Below are 23,909 nucleotides of genomic sequence, written 5' to 3' on the forward strand. Positions count from 1 at the left end.
TGGGCTGAGGGAATTCTAATCCATATCATCTGGAAGATGGACTGAGGGAATTCTAATCCATATCATTTGGCAGATGGACTGAGGGAATTGTGTTCCATATTGTCAGGCAGATAGACCATGTTAACTGCAATCCATATCACCACTGGCTGCTACCTTAGAGAGTGAATCAAGCCGATCTAAGACTCAGGCGCGCAAGATAACTTAATTATTTAATTTAGCCTTCATCGATATTTGCAAATGGACATTTTGAAGAGTGTCATGTATTATTTTTTCTGACATGAAAACTGACAAGACACCCAAAGAAATTCCCGACGAGGTTCTGTTCAGAGTTAGTTTTGCAGTCAGTAACTGATGTCCACTTGTCCTGATCCTAGAGGAATCAGCTCATGGACATGCGCTGCTGTGTGTGTTCACATATATGTGTGTTTGTTAGATGGCATATACGAGCAAACAAAAACTGCTTCACTGACAAGAAATTTAATAACCCCACTCATTATAATGTATAACTTTTCTAACACATCTTTCCCAAATGGTCAATTAAATGATCATTAAAAAATTCTGTACGTGAACATCTTATAAACATTGTATGCCTACACTGTACTGCAATACTCACAACACATTCCAAGCTACTGTTATGGATATGAGTACCTCTTCAGTCTTGATATCGTACCTAACGTTTACCCACAGTTTTTAGAAACCTCTTCCTTTAGGCATAAGCCTTGAAAAGTCCATGTAGCAAACTCTTCCTGTCCTCCCAGAAGTTTCTCCCTAGCGGTATAAGTCTTGATAACGTCATAGCATTTATCCCCTCTCTGCCGCACAAGAACTACTTCCTGTAGGTATAAGCTCTTATAAAGTCTCTGTAGTTAACCCTCTCCATGTCGTCCTGGTAGCAAGCGATCAGGAGCTCCACCAGTCTGCCTAGCTTCAGGCGTAATTCCCGGTGCTTCCTCATGGCTGTGAAGATTTCGTCCCTGGTCAGATACCCACTCCCATCTGCGTCCAGTTGCAGGAAGACTCTCTCCAACGCCTGAGGACGAGGCATTTCATCAAACTTCAAGCACAATCACGGCAGTGGGCAATAAGATTTTGTTACAAAAACCGATTACACAAATCTCCGAAGGTACCTTTGGTCACATGAATCCAGAAGTGCTTGAAACCAAAAGTAGTGAGTGTCGTTATTTGCATACGGTGTTGTTTACATGAGGATTAGCATTAACCATACCGACTTTCATTCAGTACAATTCTCTTTGTTTAGTGTTAGCACTGGTTGACGTCACGCTCAACAATGTTTCAGCTGTATGACGGTAGATAATCGAGTCTGGACAGGCAATCCAGTTAGTGCAAGAGCATCAATCTGAGGCAACTGGGATAAGATGACTAAGTCAACGAGTCTGACCACCCGATCCCATTAGTCGGCAATCAGGAAAAGCATTCGTGGCTTGCCGAAGACAAAGTCTATCCGATCTTCATGGTACCGACTCAAAGTACATCAGTGATAAAAGTATGCATATTTTGATCACTTCTTGTGATCACACTTCAGCCATCCATGCTTGCAATAAAAGGCAACATGCTTGTCGTAAGAAGCGACTAACGGGATCGGGAGGTCAGGATCGCAGACTTGGTTGACACATGTCATCGGTTCCCAGTTGTGCAGATCGATGCTAACGCTGTTGATCACTGGATTGTGTGGTCCAGACTCGATTATTTCCAGACCTCTGGAATATTGCTGAGTGCAGTGTAAAACCAAACTCACTCAGTCACTCTTCTGATGACAAGGTAGTACTGACACATCACAGCGTTTAAGAACACGTCTTGACCTTAACTTGCATGCACGTGTAGGTGGCTGGTGATGCTAATCCGGGCTAAATTCAGTGTCCTTATGTTCGCCCACAGAGGCAACACACGAAAACTCTACTCGTATAGAGTACTGTGTGTACAGTAGACCACTTTTTGTTTTATCCACTTAATATGGAGGGCCAACAACATCACATTTTAATGTCTTCTTGGGGTGGGTGAATGAGTTCATGTTTTAGGTCACATTTATTACAGCCACATATTCACATGTAATGTCTCGTGGTTTACGTTTTGGGGTCAAACTCGGGTATGTTGACGATAAACGTACAACAAAGTAACTAATTAGCATTTTGCTGCCATCGTCAACTTAAGGACTTCGTTATTATTGAAGGTGAATGCCCTTGGTTAATCTAGTCCGTTAAACACAGAGCAATACTGACCTGTGACGTCAACTTGATGTCGAACGTTGAAAGGAACTCCTCATAGTCCAGTTCTCTCTTGTTGGCCCTGGCGCAGGCGATCAGTAGGGAGGAGATACTTCCGGCGGTCAGGTCCACCGAGCAGGCAGGCTTGGTGGCGTTCATTATCTCCTCACGCGATACGCGGCCATTGTGGTTGCTGTCCAGCGCCCAGAAGTCACGTCGCAGCGCCATTTGTCTGCAATCAACGAGTCACACGCACTTTTTGACTGTCAAATCGACATCGTGACCCTCGGTTTGTTTGTATCCATATCTGTTTGTTACGCCACAACATTCAAGCTACAAGACTGTAAATAATTGAGTCTGGACCCCACAAACCCGTGACTAATACCATGAACAACATTCCATGTCTGTGGAGATGGAGTATAGAGTATTACAGAGTCCTGGGTATGTGCAAGATAAGGTATCTTTCACTACGTTTTCTACATCATCGGTTATATTTATATGCATACATAATGGAAATGGAACAAGGGACTGTTGCGTCTGTTTCGTTTTCGTTGCAAACTTCACTGCGTGTGTACTCCCTGTATGATGGTTGGTAGATACTTCAGTCGGGATATAGTTATGTCTAAAAGTTAGCATCAGAACAATTCACTATTCTGACATTTGAATGTATATCAGGTTTCATCACCAAGCTGCTAATATGGTGAACACTTTCATTAGACCATAGCCTTGGATGATTCAAAAGTGTATTCTCACTTAACAAGCGGAGAGGGTGATATATTTACAAAATGACTCAATGAAAATTCACTAGCCAGTCGGGCCAGTGACTGTAGAGATTTACTTGCCCGACTGGAATTTTACTAGTCACGGGTTAGCGGTCCAGTGGCTATTTCACAAACTGTGTGAGTACTTACTGCATGATGATGGACGGGATGCTCCAGATGGACGCCAGTAGAGTGTCACGAGACACAAGTCCATCTCTGTCAACCTCGATGTCTCCCAGGACATCCTATTCAATTACAAACAGTCACTCATAGCGTTACATGAATCACAAAAGCACAATGTCTTTTAATTTATCAAATGGGTATACGCTGAATACCGCATTTACGTGTTTGTTTCAGCTATATAGCGGGTCGTTTTGGACATAGACAACATGTCTGAATCATGGATTAGAAAACTGGCGCAGATGTGGGAACTTCATATTTGACGACTGCTTAATACAAGTTTGGTTAGGGTTACATCAGGCAAATTGCACTATATCACAGAATTCTCTTCTACAGCAGGAATCCACGTTTGTACAAGCAATCAGCTTCCCAGAGAAGTTCCAGTGGAGAGGTGTTATGAGTCAAGTCAATTATCCGTCAAGGTTCTGCTTGAATAATACAGCACAGTTACGGTGTGCAACGGCAATAGTCCAGCTGACACTTCGCGAACACCTGGTGTCGTCACAGATTCTCAGTCATCTGTTTACCCAATTTTCACCTCTGTTTTTTCACTCTCCTCCAAAGGAATACAGGTATTCTTTGTTGTTGGCGTTTTTTTTCATTTAACACGGTTTAGAACAACTTTTCGCTCGAATCAGCGCGTTTTGTATTAGTTAAATGAGCAAGGTTGTGTTGCCTGTAATCTTTCGTCACTTCCGGTAAACCTTCGGACGTGGTTATGGTGCCTGTAAACCACGAATCATGATCAGGATAATACTGGGATTGAACCAGAGAAGGGGTTCCACATGCATCTGAGGACCAACACCCTGCACAAAGAAGTTCGCCACTTGAGACCGCGGTGCAGACTCTCTAGTGTTAGGACGAGGACTCAAGGCTGTTTCAACACACTGAACAACATACATATTAGAGATGACACAACTATGACCCAGCTTCCTACCGTGTCCTGCTGAATCCTGAATATTTTGATTCCATTCACGAGAGGTACTGTAATAGTTATCCAGGATGTGGAAGGCCGTCTATCATCCATGATGCAGTTATGTACTGCTTCAGCATGGTCATCACTTGTGTCAGTCTCCCTGTCTTTCTTTCTTTCCTTTCCTTTCTCCCTATCTCTGTCTTTCCTTTCTTCTTGACTCATCTATATTTTGTTTGTTTTTCCCCCATATTTTCAGTTTGTACTTTAACTCCTCCGCTGTCCACACTATATAGGTATGTCCATTGCCCTCTGGAGCGACTCCATGTTACTGGCTGAGCTCCAGTCTGCTGACACCAGCATATGTATCCTTTCCCGCAGACCCGCAAAAACAACGCTTGCTATTGTTGATTGCATCCGTGATTAGTAGGCTGTAGCCTTGATTAACAAAGATGGTATCGCCTGTGTTAAGAGTTTTGACAATGTAGCAACAGATCCTTTATTTCATCAATGTTTGTTTTAATCAATAATATTTCAATTTTTTAAAAAATATTCATCTAGACGATCTGATAATGACAATATCTAACCTGAAACATAGCATACATATTGTATAGGTTTACTAAATCCTGTATCACGTGATGACTGTGACCAGGGTTGGGATGTTTAGGTTGTAAACTATGCTATTGAACATAGTAACGAACATTATACACCGACAATAAATTGTTTTGAAGCACTCATTCTCTTGTTTCAGCCGTCTAGGGCACAGTAATTTGCTGTGCAGGCTGACTAGAAACCTGTGAGGTTCGAACTGTTGCCGAATCTGTTGCCTTGACTATGGTTCTAAGTGTCTAAAGATAAATGTCAATAATATAACCTGCATCAATTCGGGTTTTTTCCTACCCGTAAAGGTCCAGGTCTTCAGTAATTCTCCAGTCTTCAGAATAACTTATGATTGTCGTAAGAGGCGACAAACGGTGGTAAGGCTCGCAGACTTGATTGACACGTCATCGGTTCCCAGTTGCGCAGTTCAATGCTCATACTGTTGATCACTGGATTGTCTAGTGTGCTTGGTCAAGGGTTTTACAAGCTGACTTAGTATTGGTGAAGGTCGTGTTTCCATCATAAAACGTCTAAACTCCCTTTCGTGGTCGTATTACCGTATTACCGGTAAGACGAGACGACCATCTGAAGACTTCCTTGGAAATAAGTGAACTATGACGCCTTTCTGTGCAGTGTGTATTTAGCATTCATGATTAGGCAAATTGAGAGAGGGTCGTGAACAAGGTCGGTAATTACTCTTAAACTGAAACTAGCCCTTAGTCATACCAGTGGTTCCGACATTGAAAATCTCCATACAATGTACAGGTCCAGAGTTCCATTGCTTCAATGTCTTCCCAGAGGTCTCCTCTATTCCCTACGCAGTATTGGAGGTTGGGTAGCCTAATGGTAAAAGCCTTCGCTCGTCACGCAGAAGATTCACCCACATGGGTACAATGTGTGAAGCTCATTTCGAGTGTCCCCCGCTGTGATGTTGCTGGACAATTGCCAAAAGCGGCGTAAAACTAAAATTGCTCACCCATTCAACCACTCAACCCAACAGAGTAAGTAAATCGTATAACTCTGGAACCACACACCTGATCCATCCATTCCTTACTCACGGCCTTACGAAACCCTTCTCACAGAGTGGTGTCCCTTTTTGCTGCCATGATCCTCTGATTCTGGGTCTTATAACAAGATGTCCACACTAGTTTCACTATAAAAACTAACTTTTAAGACTACTTCCCTCCTACAAAAGGCGAGATATAACAGTCATAATTTTTTAAAATCTGAATACCAGCTTACCAATAGGTCCTGCTCAGATCCCCTGAAACCTCCCGCCTCCAGGACTTCACACACCTGGGGCAGCGTCAGGAGCTGCGCACCATGTCTGCAACGTTTGTCCAACTCCCGCTGAAACACCCCAACCTGATTTCCGTACCACGAGTCAGCCACTTTGTTCTTTGACATTTTTCTTATTTTGACATTAGCAATATCAGATATATTTTGGAATTTCGAAAAATGTCACAATTCGTAAAGAGAATCAGTGTGACTGTGGAAGTGAACGTCCACCTAATATAATCATAAACGAAGGATGTCACCTGTCCCTTTTATTGGCATCCTCTCCCACACCACCTGACCAGATAACACCTGCCATCTTAACTTTACAGTGTGATTTACGGGTGGAATGGTTAACTATACAACGTTCTCCACCCACAATAAACCATCTCTCACACAGTTGTAATTTATCTGAAAATGACGCCTCGCATGCTTAGACTTCTACTTAAGAACTGCTGTTTACGAATGTGTATTTGTCCGGAATGTTTTTCTTATGATCTCTGCTAAGCACTGAAGAGGTTTTTTTTTTTGGGTAAGCATGTATGTTCAGTGACTCAATACTGAAAACGTACTTCATTGCATTATGTAAACTTAAGGGGAAAGATTCAACATGATTATTGGATATCGTTAATGACACCAGGCGTTGGCGAAGGTGCTCTTAAAGAAAGTCACAATTATTGCTGAAAAAAAAACGTCACAGAAACAACAATCACAATAACCGATTTTATTAAATTCATGACATATGAACCACAAAAGAAATCTCGAAACAATTGCGCTTTCTTGAAACACACACTTTAATTCACTCTAATTAACACTCAAAACGGAGGATTGAGTTCAAACTTGACAATTATACTTAACACATTTTCGGGGATCACATTTAAAGTTCACACAACCAGAATCACCAAAAGTGGTGCCATTAAGATATCTCAAAATCGGTATTAATAGTGTGTGGTCTCTATGGGCATCGATGAAAGCGTTGTATCGTCCGGAATGGAATGAAATAGCCGGTTGATGAAGCTCACAGGCAGTTGAGTCTATACTTTGTGAAATGCCTGATCAGCAGTGGTCGACCTTGGGTGGAGGTCATTCAGTCTGTTTTGAATCTCGTCCCAAATGTGATCTACTGGACTCAAATCAAGACTGAGTTCAGGCTATTGCAGGGTTTGGATGCCACGATGTATTAGGGAGTCCGATGTTACTCTGACTGTGGACACGAGTGATGTCTGGCTGGAAGGTGTGATTTCTCTAACGTCCAAAATGTGGTACATCGCTTGGTTTATGACTTGCTCACTATAACGAGCAGCTCTCAAGTCGTGTCCTCATCCAAGACAGAGATTCTGGAACACCACGGTGCCTGCTATCTGCTTCAGACCGTTTGTACCACACACCATGATGCTTGGATCACCCAGCGAGTTTCTTTCAGCAGTACAATCATTGGAAAACAGTTCCCATGCCTTCACCATTCTCTCACTCTGCCATCGACTGTCGAATCACGACATCGTCTTTCATGTGACAAAAGCACAGTTCTCCATTTCGGTGCTGATTTGCCCGTTGCAACCTGTTTGGGCGGTGATGAGCGGTGATGAGCGGTGAGGATAGGACTGCGATATGGTCTGTGGCAACAGCGCAACGTCTTCCGCGTCTTCCGCGTCTTCCGCGCAAACGTCGACATACTGTAACCGTACTGATGGGTCTGTTGTGATTCCCAGCGGTCTGACGTGCTCTTTCCGTCGTTCGAGGGAAAAGACCCTGCAGATGGTAACGCACAATCTGTCGGTCTTGACATTGTCGCCCACTGCTTGGGCAGTTTTGAATTCTGTAAGTGACCTGATACCCCTCCTGCAGTCGGTAGATTGTCCCAACATGAACATTATAATGATTGGAAGCCTGGCCAACTTACAATCGCCCAAGAACTTGGTTCCTCTGGTCTCTCGTAATTCGTGCTATACCAATTGTGTCAAAAGAAAAGAGATTTTAGGCGAGTTTGGGACTCGCTTTTATTGGTAGGGTTGTCACTACATGCACGTGCATTCTTATTTTCACGAATGTCATACGGAACCTTTCATTACCACATCTGCCTTTTAAGGTGAGTTTGGTTCATACGCTTTTTCATCACAGAATACACTGATTTTGCTTATAATTATCAATCTGGATTGACAAAACCATACAAGCTTAATAACACCATTTTGTAAGAACTAAAGTTTGCATTTGGTTGTGAAAAGCGACGTTTCTTTTGTGGTTCAATATATTTCCAAACATGTTTGTTGCTCGTAATAACATCCAGCATAGAAAACCAATTGTGGTCTTATTTGAAGATATTTGAAAGATCACTCTATTGACAAAATATCTTTGCTCTAAAATTCCCTCTGGATCAGAAGCCAAGTCTCATGTCTTCTGATTCTGTTTCAGAAGATACCCAGAAACTACCATATTCACAAAGCATAATCAAGGTAATATAATAAGTAACTGATATAATTCAGAAAGAGTTAAACAACATTGTTGGTAATTTTACAACTTTTATTCAGAGTTCCAGATACTTTTTCAAGCAGTTGGGTATTTACTCCCATTTCCGTTTATGTATGAGTAATTGCATTTTTTGAGGAGTAACTCTTATTAATTTTGTATACTCCCACCATTTAAGAGAATTGTGTACTTTTACACAGAATTTCTTATCCTTATTGGGTACCTAACTCTTCTAAATCTATAAATATAAATGCATCTCAACAGACAAAACGTTTTTAGTAATTGTCGCATTGCCAAACATTTGACAGCCATTTCTAAATACTCAACATGGAAGTCATGTGACTTCCTGGACAGTGGCTACGACTACAATAGTACATGTATGTATAGGCATCGCCTACCATTAGCTAATGCTGTTGTGAGTTTGGGCTTCATGACGAATCATATGCAAACCAATTCAGGTAATTGAGTAATGTACGCAAGATATTGTAGACCTATTGTGTTTTTAGTGTTTCTTGTGCTTTTTTGTACCCCCAGATTTCTAATTAATTTAGTAAATGTGATTGTTATTGAGTAAAATAAGTAAATACGCGTCTTATCTGGAGCCCTGAATTATTGTTGTGACTTTTTTCCGTGACTATTTCCCGTGACTGTTTATCTAGTAACTTTCTTTTCTACATTCCTGTCGAAAAGGACAAGCATCATCTATTACCAGAATTCTTCCTTCCTGGTCTAGAAATACTTTCCCAGATGTTGCTTACATTATCTAGCAGCATATTAAGTTAGAAGTAATGGCAACCACTCAGAATCGTTGGGTTGTTAAAGTGGTCTGACACAAGGAAGTATTAGTTTTTTATTATATTCTCGTTATATATTGATCAATTAGCAAAAAATATTGAATCATCAGATTGTTTCAGTGATCAGGTGTTCCCCGATATCATAAAATTTTATCCATTAGGCATTGCTGATGATCATGACATTCTTATCCTGATATAATAAAAGAAACGGTTAAACCCTCCGTCAAAATAGCATTAGGCTTTACTTCTACTTCTGACTTCTTCTGGTGGCGATATACAAAAAGAATAGTAAAATGTTGGTTAAAAGAAATGAAAATGCCTGAGTACAGATATGTTAAAAAGTCTTATAATAGCCCGCGGATTTATGGCAACTCTGGTAGTGTAATTTGGGTATCTGCGGTAAGAATTATTTTGTGTTGTGTATAGTTGAATAGAGTTTAAAGTGTAGAATTTTGTTTGGACAGAGTGGTATGCCGGTTTAGAAACTTCTTCAAAATGAACCATTTTGTGTGTTTTTTACGACGAGTGCTTCTCTACGCGCAATGTATTCAAAAAGTAGAACTAGTCAAAAAAGACATTTGGTCCAATCAGATTACGCGCTGACTTCAGACCGAATCAGTCATCGCAGACATACACTTCCGACATGGCTGGAGTTACGAAGCTGGTGAGGAAACAATCCCCAGACTACTGCACACTACTCAACAAATACAACACGCTGTGTCAAAATGTTTTGCTAACTTATTGGAGGGTGTCTAGCCTAGGTTTACCTGCTGAACTGATTAGCATTCAGCGAGATAACTGAGGGGTACGAAATGTCCTTGACGGTGTCAGTAATGACTGCCTTAGACTCGATGAGTGAACAGAAGGCTAAATTCAGTGGCAAAATTATCATTTAGCAGTCATGTTAGGTTTTGATCTAGTCTAGACAGAATCGGTAAGGAATGATATTGGTTCAGTGACATGGCGCACATAAACCCATGCTCTAAATATAAAACTTCTAGATCAGATTGTGAGCTAAGTGTATTTGGCAATATCTTCCACCAGAACAGTAGCAGGCATCTTTTGCACAACACACTCACATGCACATGGAGTTTTTCTAACATTGATTTTGAACATGTCCGTATATGCCAGTATTCATACAGCATGACTACTTACATAAAACATAGTTTCTCTCTTGTTCACATTATGTACGTCAGTCGTCTATAACAAGCACCATCTTGTGCTCTTTAAAGGGGCACTGATGCGGAGCGAATAATGTTTCTCGCCAACGGTCTAATTACGAAACCAAACCGCAAATTGGTCAGCGCCCGCTCCTTCGACCGTGACGGACAAAGGAACTGGGCTCCTGTCCATATTAGCAGAATGTCTTCACCTAAACAGTCAGGAGGCCGGATGCCCATCATATGCCATTTGTTTAAAAATATCCATGGTATTCCTTGTCTGATCGTAACCAAATATCCCAGCAGTGTAGTTCTTTTCAGATGCTTGGATGGTATAGTTACTGATCCAATTTGATCCTATTTCTGTGTTTTTAACCTTGATATTTAATCATGTTACATGAAAATATGATGTCTACAGGCACGTAGCAAGCCATTTGTTTCAGTACGGAAGATTGCAAAGCTTTATATTTAGGTAGTTTTGAGTGTTGGTTCAGCTGTGATAGCAAATATCATACGTAAATTTTGGTAGCTATGGTAGCTACAATGGTTTATTATTTATGATATTAAAACCGACAGTTGATTTATTTGAATTCGTAAACAAAAAACGATGACTCTGCCTTTGGTAGAGAAATCTGAAAATTTTCTTACGTAAAAAACCCCTTATTTCACCTATTTACCCAAGTACACAGCAAATGCCTGTGTGTATTCCTTATGTAACGAAATTCCGTTGGTATCCTCAAAACAGTTTCGGGCCATAAGTGTTTTCAGGCTGCATGCGACACAGAGATTACATCTTCCTTGCTGTAACTCGCGTTTGATGGTGTAAACCTACACGTGTTATTTGTCATCATTCTCTGGATGGTCAATTAATGAATTTATAACAGGTATAATTAGTAGTAACACCACTTCGGTTACTCAACAAAGGTTCCCATTTGGCATTTCTCCTGTCTGGAGTAAATACTCAACATTATAAATTAAGGTCTGTAATGGCAAATGTATTGTATGTTATGTAATATGTGCATGTAAGTGATGCATGAGGGTTTATCAGCTGAGTTACAAAAACAAACATCGATCAAAGGATTAACTGATAACACACTGATTGATTAATTACTTTTATCTTCTAGCGGATTTGTCAAAAGGCAGTGTGTGTAGATGACTACACCCTGCCGTAAAGTGTGAGTGCAAAAACAACATCCTCCCTTCAAAGAATTAACCACCCTTGCGTTGATTGATTGATTGCTCATTATTGGTTAACTAACTTACTTAGAATATTGGACATCATACAATTATGTGTGTGAAATAGGATCCACATTGGCAATCTATACAATGTATAAATGTTGCTGTTATGTTAGAAATTTACTATGAATATAAGCAGATTGCGTGTTCTTTTATTAATTTTCAAAATCATACAAATATGACAATAAACTAATTAGGGTTATGAGACAAAATATAGAGACGTACATTGGCTTCGTTATTTTTCCGTCCTAATAGTTTTTTACCATTTCTACCATTGGCAGATGATTAACCTTCAAAGTGTTTCATTTGTTTTCATAATACATTTGTAATGAAGTAAAAATGACTTCACCTAAGTTGATCTGTCTATAATGAAACTATCAATTGCGCTTACGGACTGCGCAGCAGAGGTCACGAACCAGTCACGAATTCTGGGATATCATCCAGGTACTCACGGGAGAAAAACAATAACAAAAGTTTACACCAGTCCACGGAAACTGCTCTGCATCAGTGCCCCTTTAACTTGTAGTAGAATATGAAGTGACATTCCAACAGTCTGTTTTACAAGATGGATGATATGTTATGCCCAGAGACCTGTTTTGTCACCTGTCTATGAATTTCTTACATAAAGTAACTGTACTTCACAGCCTTTTCAATCATATATCCAGAATTTGCAAAAGCAACTTTATGATCAGTCAGTATTCAGCCTAGCTGATCTGTCCAATCTAACAACTATCATCAATAATATTTCAGTTAGTTTTACGTAATTATTTTATGTTGCAGACGACCGGACTGACAGGCCTGGCAGTAGCCAGACATCCACACCAGGTGAGTTACAAAGATATATTACCTGATGGACTTTTTATTGAATTTGCATCGTAAACGTAGACTGACGTGTGAAAGTCCAAGGTTATTTGTTTATAATTGGTCAGAAACATGTTAATGTGTACACAAACCTACCAAACAATTAAGAGAAAATATGTACTCTCGTTAGTGTAACTAGGTAACAGCTTTATAAGCAGTTCAGTAAACTGGAGACTTTGGCAGTCTGGCATGTTTATGAAAAATGCATCGTCATGTTGTAAGTCAGGCAAGATTTTTTTACATTGTTATCATGGTTGTAGCTCCATTTTATACTATGCACATCCTGTAGGCAACATGCCACCAAAGTTTCATTGCACTCCATCTTGTTAATCTCTAACCTGGTACTGAATTTCTGTTGCTTGTGAGCTTGAAGTTGAACCATTTATAGAGACTTCATTAACTACAGGATAGGTTTGCATTCATCCTTGTTGACCAGTTGCCCTTCAGTATACATTGTATTTCAGTCTAAGCAGACTGATCCTCAGTGCTTTTCGTTACACTCCACTACTGAGTCTAACGAAACCTTATGGGAGGTTGTGTCAGGTAACCTTTGAGATTGACCAATTAGAACACAGCTTACCAAATCGCGAAAGTGGACATTCACACATACCTTTTGAACTTTTTATCTCGAAAAGGTTCGTACCCGAACGATTCCGAATGCTATTTAGCATACACTCGCTTCCAGGTGATGCACACAGTGCGCATTACAACCATGACAATGGTGAGTAAACAGTCGCTGAAAATAGTGTTTTTGACAACATTCAAGGTTGTCATCTTGCGGAAATACTGGCTAATGGTAACCATGTCAACAGAAACCCCGAATTGTATATACTGCTGGCCAAATAAGTGAATAATTGTGTTATATACGTTTTTTTTATTGTGGAGAGATCTGTGTCGGTAACCTGAATATTTTGAAAGTCCCTCTGATCCCTAAATAGTAGCCATTGTTTGACTGGTTAAATCTATTTAACCGTCTCGTGTTTGATTGGATAGTTATAAGTCGCTCAAAAGTTACCTGACGCGACCTTCTACTAGGTTTTGTTAGACTCAGTGGTGGAGCGTAACGAAATACTAAGTTTACTTAGACTGCATTGTATTTTAGATAATCTATTTTACTTAACTGGACTGAGTGTCTAGCTGAAACAGATATTTTCTTAGTTTTATTAAGGTGGGAGTTTAGTTTTGAGTATAACAATACTAACGTTCACTGCGTAGTTACAGAGTTGTGAGAAGTTGTTACCCCATGAAACATGAAATTTTGAATTCATTGTTAATGTATTTAGTATCATGTCGTTTTAAACTGAATTTAAATGTTTGGTAGCAAGCAGTGAAGGGTACGTATCAGTGAAATGAAGATAAGATGCAAGCAAGGATTTGGAAAAGTAAGATGTGATGAACTTTGTTGCAGTCATTGAAAGTGTTGTATGAAAAGACACTGAGGACTTTACAGAAGATGCCCCCAAATGCTGGCTACCGTAAATATACAGAACAGATTGTCAACGACAGGATGCATATTGTGCAGACTGTAAGTAATGATACGTGATTTGCCAGATATGTTTTGGATATTATGTGGAGATGGGACATTCATATGATTTTGTGCAATAATTTTCTTAGTATGAAAGTCAAATAAATAAGCCTCTGACCCATGTTGATCATACTCAGTGGCTCCAGTAGTGTGGGAATTCCAGTTTAGAATAGGTCTCCAATATCCTATGCATGTCATGTGAACAGACACCTACATGAAGGGTGACATTTGTCATACTCCAGTGGCATGTCATGTAAACTAGGCACCTACGAGGAGGGTGACATTTGCCATATTCCAGTGGCATGATATGTAAACTAGGCACTTACATGGAGGGTGACATTTGCCATAGTCAAATGGCATGTCTTGTAAACTAGGCACCTACATGGAGGGTGACATGTTACTCATGTTCAGGGATCATTTACAGGCCATCATTATTTGGCTGGACGTTTGTTCTGCTTGGTGTTAAACAACAAGCTGAAGTTATTGTCTAGTTAGGTCTTAAATTTTATTTATGAGAGTTTCTCAACTGCAATTTGGTTATGTTGATGAGGTCTAAAGATCACTTTGGTGAGTGTTTGTTGACTGCACTTTGTTGATATTGATGAAACATTCATTGCAGGAGACTGATGTTGCCAAGCTGGAGCAAAAGATAAATGGTGGACAAGTAGAAGAGCTTATTTTACAGGTATTGGTTCTTGCAGAGTAATGTTGTATATTATATATATATAGCCAAGGTGATGGATCTCACTCTACATGAATACTAGTGGTTGCTAAAGGGGTGTGCATCACTCCATGGCAAATTTGTAAGATGTGCAGTTATCTAATGCAACTGGAAGTTAATTATCAGCAGATTTGTGTCTGCACAGAGAGCAGAATTGTGGTGTTTCAATATCAAACCACATCATACTGAAGGACATTAACATATTGTAATTATGATTGCCCTAACTTGAACCTGGCTCTAAAAGGATAATACAAGCACTGTTGAATCTGTGGTCATATACTGTATTTAAGTGGAGCATTCTTGTCAAACTAGCATGATATCTCTGGGCTTGCACAGGACATTCTGCAAAAGTTTGGATTATTGGATTGTTACAAGCAACAGTGCATTATACATTAGAGAATATAGAATGTGATCTGGATTTGTTAGCTGGAGACTGTGAAGTATTGGGATGAAGGCAATTCTAATATATTCTACCTACATCTGCTATATGAAGGTGACCAGAACATAATATCATGGTATATTGTATTTATTTCAATTGGTTACTTTCTGAATATACGAAATGACAAACAGCTTTGGTGTTCAAGGTGCAAGGATATCATTGTTTATGTGTTTTGTGTCTGTTTTCAGGCAGAGAGAGAACTCATGTTATCAAGAAAGATGCTACAGTGGAAAGCATGGGAGCCTTTGGTTGGGGAAGCACCAAAGAATCAGTGGCAGTGGCCCTTGTAACCGTAGACACTAAGACTCTTATGTCTGTATACATAGAATAACATACAAAACATGGCATCAGCATCTGACCCTGTTGGTTTTTGTGCTTGCAAAGTGAAGACATTGCAGCCAATGAAAAGCTCCATGATGACTCGGGTTTAATCTTCTGTTTCCTGAATGCTGAGTCTTGTGAACATTATTAACATTATCTGTGAGCAAGTGTGTTTGTCAGAATAAAATGTTATAACATATATGTATAATTGTAATTTGTTTACTATTTGTCATACTAGAAGTGTACTTCTGCCATATTCCATCCCACAAGAAACTGCACATGGGTCAAAATCAGTGAGTATCCCCACTGAGTATCCCCAACTTTGCGTGATGATTGCTAAAAGTAGCGAAATACTAAACACACTCACTTGAAGTCAGCATCATGCACGATCAGTCAAAGCCCAAACAACAAAGTTTTCCAGATGCCCAATAATTCTAAAGTGCATTAGATTAAGCTGAACCAGCAAAGAGTATTTTGTATTCACTGATCTGTTATGTGATGATACTGCTAAAAGTGATTAATGTTGGTACCTATTGGATGTATAAACACATGTTAACATTGATGAAATATATTCAAAATGTCACTGACAGTTTGTTTCTGTCAAAAGTGTGGAGCTACTGTGTAGACTGATTTGCACATGCATGATGCTTAACTTTGTATATGGGAGGTCATACAGATGTAATGAATAGTAAATAAAGATGGTGCTATTGGTGAAGTTAAGAGAATTATCCAAGAAAACAGTTTATGTACAAACATTTGAGGGCCACATTCTGTGTATATCCACAAGTGAAAAGGAACAGATTTTTTATGACAAAACAATTATTTATCTAACATGGGTACAATATGTGGAGCTCATTTCAGGTGTTTTTTCCAACCTCAGTCAAACGTACACTTATCTCAGCACATCAAAGAGGTCCTTCACTGCACAGTACATTTTGTAACACTTATGCAATAAAGAGTCGCAAAAATCGTATTTTACATGGATTGTTCATAATGCTACAACATTTTACCTGGCATAATACAAATTGCGGAAGTCAACAAAAATAAAATTAACTGGAAACTTATGTTGTTTGATGGAACTGGAAAAAGAACTACTGTTGTCAAAATACTGTTCATATGCTAACATTTATACTTATAGATGTCAGTCATTAAAACTGATAAGTGAAATGTGACATTTAATTTTGAATAACTTAGACATTTTTACCTCTATGGATTGATCATAGTATGAAATAGATATACATGTACATAATATAAGCAGGGTAGTGTGCTTTTACGTTTTTTTTAGTGGCGTGCAAGTTACGTGAAATCATGCCATACAACCAAGTTACCTCCCTTAACTGGTTGTTTATGACAACAAACATGGCGTTGAAACTTGTCGACTGTACGAAAGGCGAGGAAAGAGTGACTTTTTCTAATTCATTGCCAGAAGATATAGCATATGCTAAAACATTTTGGCAGTCTCTGCAATTGTTACCGCCTATGGAGTCCCGATTAGTGTCAAGTGACATCAAACAACGCTTGAAGAAGGCACCGTCAGCGTATCAAGGCAAGATATTATTTTTTGATGTTTCGTGACAATGACTTGTATGCTGGCAATTAATCAGCCATTGGCTGATTGATAACCATTTCTCGGACCCATTTGGCCATCGTTACCAGTTGAAACGGGAAATTTAAGAAATCCAAAAAATAATCAATGTACCAAAAGAAACCTAATTTCCTACCTCTTAGAAATCCAACCAGTTTCCGATCAGTTTGTGTAAATACAAGGACAGTACTAGATTTGTAAGATTTGAAAAACTCTACATTTGTCAAGATATTTGAAACAATGTAGACTACTGAAACTGGTTGTCCTTAGTTTCACATATTTTATCAGATTTAAAGAGTACATCATTCTTTCATGTCTGTAACAAACAATACGTAACAAATATCCTGTGGGTAAACATACCCTCATTATCTGGTTCTACAATGACAGATAAGATCAAGTATTGCTTCATCGCTATTCTGTTGACTCCTGTTTCACATGTATGTGATTTTGTTGTAGGAGTAAACCGAGGACACAGGGCACACATGCAACCATTAGGTGAGTTTCTTGTTTCATCTTCAAATATCACCTTCTGACATGATCTGTGGTTGGAAGTTTGATAATGTGCAGTGATTCTGTGTTATGCAAGCGTAGGATTAAGTCGGAGACAGTGTGGAAATCTTATTGCAGACATTTTATACCAGCCATGCATGTGCAGTCTGAGAGTTGTATCTGTATATATTAGTATAGAATGAGAAATAGCTTGTACGTGGACCTCCCAAAAATTGCAATTGTTTAGCAGCCTCAAATGTGTGTTTGATTTAAATTTATGATTTAATATTTATAACAAAAGAACACAATGAAATGTTGATACCTCAGTGCTAGAACAGGATCTCTGTATGCATATACGTATATGGCACATACATGTATATACATATATGTACATTGTGCATAATACTTGGTTACCCCATTTCAGTTTTCACTGGTATAGATATCCCTAAGCTTTATTTTGCATGTTATGCTATGTAACCAGGTACCATGGTAATGAGAGATTAAAAGTCTGAGGTGAAGATGAATGGAATGGTGCATTTACTTGTTCAAGCATTAATCTCTACATAAGTGATTGCAGCAGTGTTTGAATGAATGGAATTAGACAGGAAAGAATGTTAGTATTTGTTTTACTTAGCAACACTTATCCGTTTAAAGAAACTGACAAACATGTATATTTCTTGAACAGTTGTACAAGACTTTCTCAACCAAGCACGAACCATGGAGAACATTGAGGAGTATGAGCGTTTAAGGCGTCTGGCTTCAGCACGTGATGAAGACCGTGAGACACTCAGTCGCAGGCGGAAAGAGAGGATGAAGGTGAAAAATTGCTAAACCAAATAACTTGGCAGATGTTAAACTGAATCTCACAATGGAAGTAGTGTGCATTCTATAGAAAACAGACACATATCCTTCTCCTAACATCCAGGGAACAATACAGGTGACGAAAAGCGAAATGCTGCATCATTTTATCAGAAAATGTGATCTGCAGCAGTGCCCATCTGTTGCAAATGGGTCCTCAGATTGTGTATTGTCTGACAGTCAACAGCCCAGGGCTTATGTGACTGCTGATTGGACAGCATTAAGAGATTCTAATTTATGAGTTGTGGCATACTTACAACTTTGACTTTTCCCAAATGGAAATGTCAGTGTGCTTGGAGTCCATGATTGTTGTGTTTATGACCAAACTTTTATCTGTTTTACAAAGCAGAGACCGAAAGGGAGGTCTTGTGGATAACTGATTGTACATTTAACACTGAATTGTTGATATCAATTATCATAAATGCTAAAAGGTCTTAGTATTGTTATATGTTGTATGTCTGTACATGTAATTTCATCCTTAGATGAAAATATAAGTCTTTGTTTCATACTCAAGCAGGCCAACTGCCATGGTACTTAATCAATGGAAAAATGATTTGAAAAGAAAACCTTTGACCTATTAGTGACTACTGATTGCTATTTTAGTTTGTATGCCAATTAAACTGTATTTGACTTTCAGAAATATGTTTAGAAAATAAAGACATTGTTTATTATTTTATCCCATATGTGACCAAACCCAGCTTTGAACAAAAGTAATGAATGGATGTTACTGAAAAACATTTCTCAACATACTTTCAGAAAGAGGAAATCTCTCGGAACCATGTATCATCTCAGTCGCGGAGACGAGAACAGACAGTGTTCAAGATGAGTGATGATGAAGAACAGGAAGAGGATGTAGGCAAATTGATGCAAGATCTTGATGACTTTGACAAGAGTAAAGGCCATGCCTCCGACTCTGACTGAAACAAACTATCATTGCCATGGCAACAGACAGATGGAAAATAATACTGTATCAGATCAATTCCTGTAAAATCTGGCACGATAATCTTGATAGATGACATGGCTTACTTGATTCTATGGTGTATCATATTATAGTCAAACAATTGTGATAACAACTTTGGCATCATCATTTTTCGTTACTGGTATGATTCACATTATAAATTAAGTGATTATTATCACAAACACCAATTATCATAGCAAATGACTCATAGCTGTATTTAGAAAGAGAAAGTTTTTGCAGCACATAATGCTTTGTGTAATATAAAGTGACCTTCACACGACAAACTTTGACAACATGTGAAAATTTTAAAAGTTGTCATAATTGCGTTTTCACACGTCAAGCATATGTTGTCAAACCAATCAGTGTGGTCACGACAATTTTGTTGACTGCGATTGGTTGTTTCTGAACAACACAAATTTGACAACACCAAACGTTATTATGGGAAAGTTGGTGAGAATAGAGACCGACCCTATTTCTCGACAACAGTTTGACAACTGAAATTAGTGTTGGTGGTGATTTGTTGGAATGTTCACACTTTCAAACTTGAGTTTGATGTATATTGTGAATTTTTCACTTAAAGTGCCTTTGTTGCATAAGTAAACATACATGAAGCTTCCTAAATATTGTTGTATGGACATGATCTAACAATGTGACATGAAGGTCAGCTGGTGTACTGCTTCACTCACTGCCTTATTGTTGTATTAGACCAATAAGAAGCAATGTAACACATGGAAAATAAATTGGTGTAGCTGTAAGGACTCAAGACACCATGTATATGTGTGTAAAGGCTAGAGGAGAGTGGCACTCTGCAGTGATACAAAATTAAAGTGAAGTTACTTTGTATGTCGTTGGGTTTTAGAAATGGCAGGAAAACCTATCTATTTACTTTATTGTGGTTACTGTCAAAGAAATTGGAATAAAAATTCTTTCTTTACCATTTAGTGAAAGTATCAGACAGAGAATGCCATGTAAGTTTGTTAAATTCTGTTTAGCAGTCAACTTTTAGATAAATATGCATATTTGATTTTTCAAAACTATTTGTTTTCCGGTGTTTTAGATTTGTTAAATGCTATGTTCATTAGGTATAGATGTTTGATGATGATGTTATAGCAACGATTCATGAAAGAGGTCTGTACAAGGTATTTATATATTGTATATACTGATATCAGTTGTTTGATATGCTGACAGTATATGTATATAGGAAGCATATCAAACTCTGATATCATGACAGTTTGTTGTGTATGGATGTTTACCTCATTGTGTGAAAGTGGCTGGCAGAATGTTTAATATTAAACTATTTAAACTGTTTTGTCTTGTTCCTAGTTCTGAGACAACTGCTGCCTCTCTACTAAGAATGGCCTCCACTGTGGAGAAACCTTTGTAAATCACGATCCCTAGACTGAGGCCCATCCCTCTCTGATCACACTGCATGTTCCTGTGTTCTGAGTCCAGAGTTGTCTCCCTTACACCACACTGAGCCCTGCATCACTCGCAGGTTTTCTTCTCACATTAACCACAACCAAACTACTAGGCCTGTAAAGATGCTTCAAACTATCATTGGATTGCAGTTGTTGAGTCTCTGATAGCAGTTAATCAATGGTTGAAACCAAACACTATCGATGCATGACTTGATAGTATACGTGACTATTGATAGTTGAGTAATTGACTTCCCTTGATAAATGTGCAGTGCAAAATACAGGAAGCACCAGATCTGATCACATGCTTTTGAGTTATTCACCCATTACCTGTGAACTATCTGCTTGATTTTGGTTTCATGTTACCAAAAGAAAAACTGCTTCAGTCTGTATTGATTTCATACTGAAATACTGCTCAATGTAGCATTAAACCAAACTCACCTCTCCTTTTCTCGGCAAGATTTCACATGTTCTGTTTCATGCTCTCAAGATATTCATTATGAACAGCATTTCTTGCATCACCAATTTCATTTCTAATAAGAAATGGTTAGACTAGTGGTTAAAACATTTGCTTGCCACTCTGTGGAACTGGGTTTGTTTCCTGACATGGGTACAATATATGAAGCCCATGTCTGGTGTCCCCTGCAGTAATATTGCTGGAATATTGATATAACGGTGAAAAACCAAACTCACTCATTCACTCCATCACTCTGTTATTACAGAATTCCATTACAAACTGATTTAAGGTCACCTCAGCTGATCACCTGATTCAATCTTTCATGTCCCCAAACATAGTTGGCCTATACTTATATCGGTGTGTGTGTGTTTTCTGTACCATGGGTATGCGCACTGTGAGATTTTGCATGGATTTAATAAAATCTATGTCTGATTATCAAAGCAACAACTTAAACTTCGGGCTATGGTTGACAAAATTTGATACCATGGTAATAGTCTTCCGTATTCAATAACAATTATTTGTCTGGCCACTTTGCAATGGTACACCACATGGAACTTAAAACAACACAAAATACAATACAATATTTTGTACTTCTGTGATTTAATAAATAAATGTCTATAAAATTTGGCAAGTCATACAAACAGTGCAATATGCACTCAGAAAAACAAAAACTAATCGTTGAAAGAAACATTATAAACATATGTTATTCTGCAATAGGTAATTTCCTGGAACAAAGGTCACTGGCATACGTCTAAGTGTTGTCCATATTACACACAAACAATTGTAGTTAAAACAGCAGTATCAACAAAAACATATGCCAAAGATACTCAACAAAACTGCTCAGTCTGCTAATCCTGATCAAGGATCAATGATGACAATAATGTATTTTGTCAATTATGAGGTTTGCTTCAACTGATAAAGATCAAGTAGGGTTAGACTCATCCTCGAGATCTCCAGGGTCTACATTCTCATAAATCTCCACTTTACCCTGGACACATCTATGGCTGCTCTTATGGCAACACAAATCATGCAGGGGAACTCTGAAAATGTGGAAGGAGTTCCTCATATATTTTTTTTTTAAGGTTTGGAATTGACAATTTGTATGGATGATGATTTCCCCCAAATCTGAGTCGCATTGCAAACAAACCTTCTCAGCCTGCAATCTTTGTTGACTCTGGCAAGCTCGGTTGTGACAGCAGCTAAGCTCACTGACTGCTATGAGAATGCTGAGCCAGTAAAGGGAGGTTATAAACTTTTCAGGCCAAGCCATAGATGAAGCCAGGGTATGGTGGAGATTATCAAGGATGGGGTAGACCTGTGTTTGAAAACATACACTTGTGCAACACAGCACTTGTACTACAACTACTGTCTGTCAACGTATACAATCTTGCTAGGCTCATGATATATAATGTGAAATATAAAGATAACATTTGTCAGGCCACAATGGCTGGAAATTTAAAGCTAAAGAACACAACAGGACACAGCAGAAGTGAATCAAGGTAATTCATTAAAAAGGTAATTCATTTAAAAATAGCAAACATGAGACAGGGATCACAAGTTTATAACATGAAATCACATAACAATAGATAGCAGCAGTCCACTGTTAGCCTTTAGAGGGCTGTAATGAAGTAATGTTGGCTTTGAGATAGTTGAAATGAAGGCATTTCTATGATAAATTGCTCAAATCACTTGAAATGCCGATCACAGCTTGCTGTAAATGATTCTCTATGTAAACAAAGTTAATATACAGGTAAACAACAAAAAGACTAGGAAATATGTTGTGGTGTTAAATGTGCTACCAGTATTCATTCTGAGTATATGGTATTTATGACTGTTAATACTTCACAGTCTTGCACAACCACCCTCCATCACTGGTAAAACCACCACTTGACAGTGTTGTTTGAAATGTTGAACAAAACTATCGTTGGATTTTACATGAAGCTCTGTTCATGAAGTTCAAACAAAGAACTTGTCAAACAGATTAGCACATACCACAGCATGCAAAAGGCTTCATGCAGAACACAAACCTCTTTTCATGACTAAATCAGAGTCCTGTTTAGTAATATAATATAGAAAAATATATATAAAATTAGGGACTGGCCATTTATAGGAAAAGACAGGAAGTGGTCATGAACAAATTTAAAAAACAATTAGGAAGCATGTTCTATAAAATAATGATGGTAAAGTTGGGGTATCATCAAATTGTGATACAGTCGTAAAATAAATCCAAACAGCTTAATGAATTTAACAGTGATGGTGGTATCAGATGCTACTTTTGTAAAACGACACTGCTGATGTAGTTTCTAAAATACACAGACTAGATGATTATAGGAATGTGTCCACTCATAACTATCTTTGGCTTCACAAAACAAGTACTGGTATAATGTCTATATACTTGAGATATATGACACATCCCAAATAAACAGATAAAATTTTCATGAAAGACCATGAGAAAAATGTGGAAGAAAAATTTATACACACAAAACCTGCTTGTTTGCTGCAGAATCCAAGGGGAGACGAGCATGTTGTATTTCGGAAGATGGCGGTAATCTTTGGGAAAAGATCAACAATTACTTCTGCCACAAAATACAAACAATAGCCAACATCATCCAGCAAAAGACCGGACATTCTGCACAAGTCTGACTGAGACAGTAAATTCTTCTGTTATTTAATACT

At 38.5% G+C, this 23,909-nt stretch overlaps 3 protein-coding genes across 3 annotated transcripts; 2 read left to right on the plus strand and 1 right to left on the minus strand.

The window, feature by feature from the left end:
• Positions 1 to 826: 826 nt before the first annotated feature.
• Positions 827 to 6,083, minus strand: LOC137295725 (uncharacterized). Its single transcript, XM_067827242.1, has 4 exons — positions 5,919 to 6,083; positions 3,134 to 3,228; positions 2,238 to 2,454; positions 827 to 1,030 (listed from the first exon to the last, which is right to left on the minus strand). Exons 1-4 carry the CDS (start codon positions 6,081 to 6,083, stop codon positions 827 to 829), a joined length of 681 nt encoding a protein of 226 aa, XP_067683343.1.
• A 3,738-nt stretch (positions 6,084 to 9,821) lies between these two features.
• LOC137295525 (NADH dehydrogenase [ubiquinone] 1 alpha subcomplex subunit 5-like) lies at positions 9,822 to 15,670 on the plus strand. The gene is made up of 5 exons (XM_067826899.1): positions 9,822 to 9,872; positions 12,385 to 12,429; positions 13,874 to 13,990; positions 14,610 to 14,675; positions 15,339 to 15,670. The coding sequence occupies exons 1-5, from the start codon at positions 9,852 to 9,854 to the stop codon at positions 15,438 to 15,440; spliced, it is 351 nt and encodes a 116-aa protein (XP_067683000.1). The 5' UTR covers positions 9,822 to 9,851; the 3' UTR covers positions 15,441 to 15,670.
• Positions 15,671 to 16,777: 1,107 nt separating this feature from the next.
• Positions 16,778 to 20,667, plus strand: LOC137295524 (cilia- and flagella-associated protein HOATZ-like). The gene is made up of 4 exons (XM_067826897.1): positions 16,778 to 17,017; positions 17,513 to 17,551; positions 18,231 to 18,361; positions 19,160 to 20,667. The coding sequence occupies exons 1-4, from the start codon at positions 16,780 to 16,782 to the stop codon at positions 19,322 to 19,324; spliced, it is 573 nt and encodes a 190-aa protein (XP_067682998.1). The 5' UTR covers positions 16,778 to 16,779; the 3' UTR covers positions 19,325 to 20,667.
• Positions 20,668 to 23,909: the final 3,242 nt, after the last annotated feature.

The sequence above is a fragment of the Haliotis asinina genome, chromosome 9, assembly GCF_037392515.1.
Source record: "Haliotis asinina isolate JCU_RB_2024 chromosome 9, JCU_Hal_asi_v2, whole genome shotgun sequence".
NCBI classification, from domain to species: Eukaryota; Metazoa; Mollusca; class Gastropoda; order Lepetellida; family Haliotidae; genus Haliotis; species Haliotis asinina.

Bases quoted from the DNA above. Each gene is read 5' to 3' on its own strand.
- LOC137295725 (XM_067827242.1), bottom strand. From the start codon at position 6,083: ATGTCAAAGAACAAAGTGGCTGACTCGTGGTACGGAAATCAGGTTGGG. The intron at 3,229-5,918 runs GTAAGCTGGTAT...GTAATTGAATAG, and splicing joins GATCTGAGCAGGACCTATTG to GATGTCCTGGGAGACATCGA. The intron at 1,031-2,237 runs GTCAGTATTGCT...CCTCGTCCTCAG, and splicing joins ACATCAAGTTGACGTCACAG to GCGTTGGAGAGAGTCTTCCT.
- LOC137295525 (XM_067826899.1), top strand. From the start codon at position 9,852: ATGGCTGGAGTTACGAAGCTG. The intron at 12,430-13,873 runs GTGAGTTACAAA...ACTTTGTTGCAG, and splicing joins TAGCCAGACATCCACACCAG to TCATTGAAAGTGTTGTATGA. The intron at 13,991-14,609 runs GTAAGTAATGAT...CATTCATTGCAG, and splicing joins GGATGCATATTGTGCAGACT to GAGACTGATGTTGCCAAGCT.
- LOC137295524 (XM_067826897.1), top strand. From the start codon at position 16,780: ATGCCATACAACCAAGTTACCTCCCTTAACTGGTTGTTTATGACAACA. The intron at 17,018-17,512 runs GCAAGATATTAT...ATTTTGTTGTAG, and splicing joins GGCACCGTCAGCGTATCAAG to GAGTAAACCGAGGACACAGG. The intron at 17,552-18,230 runs GTGAGTTTCTTG...TTTCTTGAACAG, and splicing joins GGCACACATGCAACCATTAG to TTGTACAAGACTTTCTCAAC.